The sequence below is a fragment of the Hevea brasiliensis genome, chromosome 13, assembly GCF_030052815.1.
Source record: "Hevea brasiliensis isolate MT/VB/25A 57/8 chromosome 13, ASM3005281v1, whole genome shotgun sequence".
NCBI classification, from domain to species: domain Eukaryota; kingdom Viridiplantae; phylum Streptophyta; class Magnoliopsida; order Malpighiales; family Euphorbiaceae; genus Hevea; species Hevea brasiliensis.
In genome coordinates, this window is record NC_079505.1 from 69,756,262 (window position 1) to 69,764,455 (window position 8,194).

General features: G+C 27.6%; 2 protein-coding genes across 2 annotated transcripts; one reads left to right on the top strand and one right to left on the bottom strand.

Moving 5' to 3' along the window:
• Window positions 1-4,321: 4,321 nt before the first annotated feature.
• LOC110642935 (pentatricopeptide repeat-containing protein At1g08070, chloroplastic) lies at window positions 4,322-6,706 on the top strand. The gene has a single exon (XM_021795139.2). It carries the CDS (start codon window positions 4,396-4,398, stop codon window positions 6,604-6,606), a length of 2,211 nt encoding a protein of 736 aa, XP_021650831.2. The 5' UTR covers window positions 4,322-4,395; the 3' UTR covers window positions 6,607-6,706.
• Window positions 6,707-6,724: 18 nt separating this feature from the next.
• LOC131171908 (early nodulin-93-like) lies at window positions 6,725-7,926 on the bottom strand. The gene is made up of 4 exons (XM_058132159.1): window positions 7,752-7,926; window positions 7,240-7,301; window positions 7,044-7,119; window positions 6,725-6,935 (listed from the first exon to the last, which is right to left on the bottom strand). The coding sequence occupies exons 1-4, from the start codon at window positions 7,840-7,842 to the stop codon at window positions 6,844-6,846; spliced, it is 321 nt and encodes a 106-aa protein (XP_057988142.1). The 5' UTR covers window positions 7,843-7,926; the 3' UTR covers window positions 6,725-6,843.
• Between the last annotated feature and the right edge of the window lie 268 nt (window positions 7,927-8,194).

Consider the following 8,194-nt stretch of genomic DNA (forward strand, 5'->3'; position numbering starts at 1 on the left):
GGTGAATATTACGTGTAAACAAAAAAAAAAACTGACAATGCCCCAACTCTTTATTCTCTGCTTGTGATTGCTTTAACAAGGCCTCCATCTTCTTTGAATAATACTGTTGAGAATCCACATCCTATGATAGCAGGCCGGGGGAGGGGGCACGATTTCATGTGAAAAATAGCCTTTGCCTTTTGGATTTTGAATATTCTCTTCCTGCTTCATGAATTGATATCTCTTAGGCTGCGATTAAGATTGTGATTAAGATTGTGCATAGTTCTTGGATTTTAAATTAAATTAAATTAAAATTAAAATATTAAAAAATAATTTTAAAATTATATCAAAAATTTAATTTGACTTTAAATTGAAACTGAAATACAATGGTTTAAATGAAATTTGAAATTAACCCTGATTAATGGATTGTTGAATTGGTTAATAGAAAATTCTCTCACAAAAAAATTTATTGGCAATAATTTTTATATTAAATTAATATTTTTAAATGTTAGTATAGCTGAATAAGATGATAATTTATCTCATAATAAATTTATTAACTATATTTTTTATTAAATTAGATGAAAATTCTTTTTAAAATTATTTTATTGACTATAATTTCTTTATTAAATAAAAAAATTGTTATTGAAATGGAAAACCGTTGATCTTCCATGTTTCCATCCTAAGTTACACTATACTGGAAAAATTTTTATTCAAATTCAATAAATTTAAAATATAAATATATAAAATTTATTCATATGATAAAAAATTTTCACTATATATTTAATATTTTAAATTTATAATAAATTAAATTTAAGTAAAAAAAAATGCATACAATTAGTGGCAGGGCTATGCTGGGCATAGCCTCTCAAGTCCCAACGCCTTTCAATAAATTTTAAGAATTTAATATTTTTTATTTAAAAATAAATATAATTAAAAATATATTAATTTATTTAATATTTTAAACAATTAATTGTACTTTAACATAATTTGTTACATTTTTATACTAGTATAATATCTTCGTATTTTTAATTTATATTAATAACATAATTATTCTTTTTTATTAATTTTTAATGAAAGTTTTATTCATACTATTCAGAATCTTATAATTTTTTAAAATTTACCAATAAAATAATTATTCAATAAATTATCTTTATAAATAATTAAAATTTACTTTCATTTAGTTTCCTTTTGTTTCACAAAAAATATTTTCTTAAAAAATATTTTTCATATTTTTATTTTAAGACACTTAAGAAAATTGATCAATAAAAAATATTTTTCTGATTAAAGGAAAATTAAGTCATTTAAAAAAAATAACTCACTTTTTTTTTTAAAAAAGTCATTTTTTATTTTTTAAATATTAAAATTCTTATTAAAATATAAACACACTTATGCATATATGAAATAAATAAATATTATTAATTTAATATTACAACCAAATAATAAAAAATATTTTCATAAAAAATATTTAAAAACATTTTTCATGAAAAATATTTTTTATATATAAGTCATTTTCTATAGAGTCTTAATATTTTTCTGTATTCTAGTTAATTGATAGTTATATTATTTTTTAATCATAAATAAATTAGTTTAATATGAACTATATGTTATATAATTAATATATTATTGAGTCAAATTTATATATAGATATATTATATGTACAAATTTATATGTAACCACCGCATAGTTTAATGTCTAGCTCCGCTATTCCATACAGTTTTATTTATTTATTATTTTTAATAGCTAAATATTAAGGATTTGTTAACTTGTGGAAAATTAAGATAATTTTTTAATAATTTTTCAAGAAAATTAGAAAATAAAATTTCATATTCACGTGTATAAATTTTTTAAATGGAGAAAAACTTTTTCAAAATTTAATTGACATTTGTAAAACAAAACTTGTTTTGATTATTTTTCTTTATAACAAAAGTTATGTATTATAAATGAAAAATAATAACTTTTTTATAATCAAAATTATATTATAATTTTTTATAATTAAAATTAAGTAACTATTTTAAAAAATATTTTTTTACAATAATAAAAAAGAATTATACTGTTAAAAAATAAAGAATAATAAATATTTAAAAAATTTTTAAATAAAATAAGTTTCCAAATATATTTTGGAATGATTTAATTTTTAATTATGAAAGATAAGGATTTTTTTTGTTTTTTAATTAAAAAATAATTTTTATTATTTACAAATAAATACGTTTTTCATATTTTTTCTTATTTTTTATAAAAAAATTGAAAACTTAACTTAGTCTATTAATTTGCTAACTAAAAATATTAGGATTTTTAATTTTATTTATTTAGGTATTTTTCTTAATAATCAAATGAAACTCCCTTAAAATTTATAATCCTAAATTATGTAGAATCCACTAGGGATATTCAGTTCCAGTTCAGTTCCGAATTTTCTTAGAAATCAGAATCGAAATTTCAAAATTTTGATACGGTTCCGGTTCAGTTCGGTACGATTTCAATTTGGTTATCGATTCTTAAAATAATTTTACGTAATTATTTCCTTAAAAAAATCATACTTAAATTAATATTTAAGTTTTAAATTAAGTTATTAATACATAATATATCATATAATATATCTTTTAACTATACCTAAATTATATAATATTTAATTATAAGGTGCATATATAACTTATGATTAAATATATTATATACTATAATAGTATATCATATAATATACATTTTAACTATTTATTAATCATATAATATTTAACTATAAGATACAAATATAATTAAGAATTAATATATATATATATATATATATATATATATATATAAAAGATAATAGTATATTTTATAATTAAGAATGATAAGATAATTTAAATATTTATAACTAAAATTATTAAGAAAATATAGAAAAATGAAATATAATATTAAGTTATATTTAGTTCATAATTATATATACATAAATAAGTATATATAATTATATTGAAAGTATATAATACATCTAAAAAAATATAGAAAAACATATATATAAATTCGGTTTTATATTCGGTACCAATTCAATACTGTTCCAGTTCAGTTTCGATATGATTCTGGTTCGGTTCTCAGTGAATAATCAAAATAAGTATCAAAATAAGTTCGATTCAATATAATTTTTGTCGATTTGATACGGTTATTCGATTCGATTCGATTCCCCAAAAAATCCTGCACAGCCCTAGAGTCCACAGCTAGTAATATAACTTTAGCAGCTAAATATACTTTTACACATGGAGTTATTAATTTTTAATATTTAAATTATTAACATATTTAAAATTTAAATTATTAACATATTTAAAATTTAAATTAATATTAACCGATTATAATAGAAAAAAATATCAGTTTAACATAACATAATTTTTTTTAAAAAATATCTATAAAATGAATTAAGAATATATAAATTGTTAATGAAATAACTATTACCATATACTTATATTAAAATCTCAAGTAATTATAAAAAAAAAAATTCCAAATAAAAAATTTATTAATATACTTTCATTTAAAAATTAAAATCAATTAGAAATATGATGCTATGAACTAATATATTTTATTGTTTTTTGATTTGCAATATTTAAAATTGATTATAACAATTTTTAAAAATTAAATAAGTAATGAAATAATATTTTTAAGTGTAATAATATGAAATTATTTAAATAATATTAATCACGTTAATTTTATATATATAAGTTTAATATGTGAGATATTTGAGGAGATAATATTATAATAGTGACACAAAATTCCCTATGAAAGTCAAGTTATATTTGAAATGTAGCAATAATAATATAAAGTATGTATTTACTATTTAATAATATGAAATAAATTATAATAATTAATTTTTTTATAAAAAAAAGAAAGATATTTAAATTACTTGCTCTTTTATGAGTAATGTGTGGTAACACTAAATATTATCTTTTATAAAAAAATGCCACGTAGTATCATGAGAATATCAGCCTTTTATATATATATATATATATATAATTCTTTATTTAACTCAACAAATAGTAGTATTTTAATATTGTAATTATAAATTAAAATATAAAACCTTATAAAATCATAAATACAAATGTCAAATTTAAATATCACTTTTCTTAATCAGTATCAGTTATTGTTCCACCTAATTCAGTGAGCATCATTTAGGTCGAATCTTGGTTATCAATCAATGGGTGTATATGTTCTTGATATTTAGTTCATCATTTATTAAATTACAAATATATTAAAATAAATAATCATCTGGGCCTGGATGGGCTCAATCACTCTGCTAAAATATTGGGGCCATGTTTGGGCCGGGCCTGGCCAACCAAGCATCTGATTTATTTAACCTCCGTTGTTAGTTTTGGCGGGTAATGTAACTGACAAAACAACACCACTCCTATATGCTGGAGAAGCTATAGCAGTTATCGTCTTCTTCTGCACGACAAAATCATGGTGTTATCTTCATCTTCAATTGCGATTTCATCTACAGCTCTGCAAGCTCTTCCCTTTTCAGATCCTCCATACAAGCTTCTCCAGAATCATCCATCTCTAACCCTTCTATCCACTTGCAAAAATATCCACGCCCTCAAACAAATCCATTCTCAAATCATCAAAACTGGTCTCCACAAAACCCAGTTTGCACTAAGTAAGCTCATCCAATTTTGTGCCATTTCACCCTCTGGTGATCTCTCTTATGCTCTTTTACTATTCAAAACCATTGAAAACCCCAATCATGTCATTTGGAATAATATTATCAGGGGTCTTTCACTAAGTGAATCCCCAATTTTCGCTGTAGAATATTACGTTCGTATGATTTTATCTGGTGTGAATCCAAATACTCATACTTTTCCCTTCGTTTTGAAGTCTTGCGCAAAAATTGGAGGTACCCATGAAGGGAAACAGATCCATGCACATATTTTGAAGCTTGGACTTGAAAATGATGCCTTTGTACATACTTCTTTGATTACCATGTATGCTCAAAATGGTGAATTGGAAAATGCAAGAATGGTTTTCAAAAAAAGTTCTATGAGAGATGCGGTTTCTTTCACTGCTTTGATAACAGGGTATGCTTCGAGGGGTTTCCTGGACGAGGCTCGAGAGCTTTTTGATGAAATTCCTGTTAGAGATGTGGTGTCCTGGAATGCTATGATAGCAGGATATGCTCAAAGTGGTCGATTTGAAGAGGCATTAGCATTCTTTCAAGAGATGCTTAGAACAACTGCCACACCAAATGTGAGTACAATGCTTAGTGTCCTATCAGCTTGTGCTCAGTCAGGATCCTTCGAGGCGAGCGATTGGGTCCGTTCCATGGTCGTGGAGCTTGGACTTGGATCGAATCTTAGGCTTGTAAATGCAACTGTTGATATGTATGCCAAGTGTGGAGACCTGGAAAAGGCTAACAATTTGTTTGAGAGTATACAAAGTAAGAATGTGATTTCATGGAATGTTATGATTGGAGGTTATACTCATATGAGCTACTATAAGGAAGCCCTGGGGCTTTTTAGACGAATGCTGGAGTCACATGTAGAGCCTAATGATGTGACCTTGTTAAGCGTTCTTCCAGCTTGTGCTAACTTGGGTGCTCTTGGGCTTGGCAAATGGATTCATGCTTATATTGACAAGAAAAGGAAAATTTTGGCTAATGGTGCTCTTTGGACAAGCCTCATTGACATGTATGCAAAATGTGGTAACATAGAGGCAGCTAAACAAATTTTTGATGGTATGAATCCAAAAAACTTGGCTTCATGGAATGCAATGATTTCCGGGCTTGCTATGCATGGGCGTGCAGATGTGGCTCTTAATCTATTCTCAAGAATGACTAATGAAGGGTTCATACCAGATGATATCACCTTTGTTGGTGTATTATCTGCATGTAACCATGCCGGTTTGCTAGATCTTGGACGCCAGTATTTTGGTTCAATGATCCAAGATTACAAGGTTTCTCCCAAATTGCAACACTATGGATGCATGGTAGATCTCCTAGTCCGAGCTGGATTGTTTGATGAAGCTGAAACCCTGATGAAGAGTATGGAAATGAAACCAGATGGGGCAATCTGGGGTTCTCTGCTTGGAGCTTGTAAAGTTCACGGACGCGTTGAGTTGGCTGAAATTGTTGCAAGACATCTTTCTGAAGTGGAGCCTGAAAACCCCGGGGCTTATGTGCTCTTATCAAACATCTACGCCGGAGCTGGTAGATGGGAGGATGTAGCGAAAATAAGAACTAAGCTAAATGATAAGGGGATGAAGAAAGTTCCTGGATGTACGTCTATTGAGGTGGATAACATATTTCATGAGTTCCTTGTTGGTGACAAGATTCATCCCCAGAGCAAAGAGATTTACAAGATGCTGGATGAGATAGATATCCTTTTGAAGAAGGCTGGATTCGTACCGGATACATCTGAGGTGCTGTATGATATGGATGAGGAGTGGAAAGAAGGGGCTTTGAGTCATCACAGTGAGAAGTTAGCCATTGCTTTTGGTTTGATCAATACGAAGCCAGGGACAACAATAAGAATAATCAAGAATCTTCGTATATGTGGAAATTGTCATTCTGCTACCAAGCTAATATCCAAGATCTTCAATAGAGAAATTATTGCGAGGGACAGGAACCGTTTCCATCATTTCAAAGACGGTTCTTGCTCATGTAAAGACTATTGGTAAACTCGTGTTTGATAGAATGTGGAGTCTCTGTAGGAGAAGAATCTGTAAATTTTGTTTGTTATCGATTACTTTCATATAGATGAAACTTATTTTTCATTCATTCAAGCTGCTTAATAGATGCTCTTGAAATTGGCAAACCCTTTATTTATGCGTTAATTGATGATGGATTAATTTACATAACTGATGCTTAGAATAGTAGATAAAATACGGCATAAATGGATGTCCATATCGAATAAATCATGCCTCAACTTTAGAGTTCTTGAAGGAGTTCCTACGTGCTGTAGCGAGGACAGTCTTGTCAGCAACTATAAAATATGCTGCTCCAGCGACTGCAAATCAAAGTATATATAATTTCATTAGCAGGAGAGAATAAATATTCAATCGAAAATTGATAATCGATATATAATTAATGATTCTTAATTTAGATGGTAATTAACCTGTAGAGATTATGAGAGCTTGAGCAGTGTGGTTCATATTGGCTCTTGCCCAAGGCAACATTCTTGCACTGGCCAGCTACACATCAACCAGAACTCTTTAATTTCTTGGCAAGCAGGTGAAGAAAACTCTAGTTTTCCATTTTTTTTTAATATATATAATTAATAATTTGTTAAATAATGAGTGAAGACGACTCACAGTTGGAATGGCAGTGGCAATGGAAGCAACAACAGCTGCTTTAGCTCCTGCAACTACTCCTTCTGATCATCCGTCAAAATTTGGGACAAAAGATTAAGAGAAGTGATGAAATATATAATTGGACTCAAATATAGAAGTTAATTAACGATAATTAGACGCAAAATTAATTCATAATGCCGTTTCATAAAAGTCTTGTAATTTCTTGGTTTAAACTTTTCATTTTATATTATTGCAACAAAGAATAAAGTCCTAGTGGATATATGGTCCCCCTTCAACATATAGATTGGATTCCCATAATATGTATATATACGTATCATGCATGGTTAATTAATTAATTAATTACTATTATATCAGATTTTATGAAGAATTCAAAAATACTAGGAAGAGCAAGTTGGTGAAAGACTCATAATTACAAGAATTGATCGAAACCATGCTCAAAAAGAGGAAAAGAGAAATTAAAGCTAAGCCAAAAAAAGAAGAAAAGATAAAGAAAAAGGGAGTTATTCATATACCATGAGAGCATCGCTTTGCCATGGCCAGCTTTTGGTCTATTGAAGCAAAGCTATTTTTCTCAAGAGGGGACTGAGCTACATTCTTGGCCATTGTAATGCTATAATTAACTAAAGAAGCTATAATAAGAAAAGTCAGAGAAGCTAGAGGTTGATGAAGCTCTGCAGGAAGTGAAAATTGCTAGGGTATTTATAAGGATAACAGAGCTGTTGGATTTGGATGGATACATGGTGTAGAGTTTGATGGTTTTCACTTGAACTTTGTCGGTTTGATTATTTTTTCCCTTCCCAATATGCCCTCATAAAATTTTGTGAAAACTACTGTACATAGGAGACGGCAGTTGACATGTTATCTCACTGCAGGGAGACAGCAGCAGTATGAGCAGGAATGTGCACGGTTTCTATGTTTCAAATCCAACTAAATAAATTTATTAAATCGTATTGAA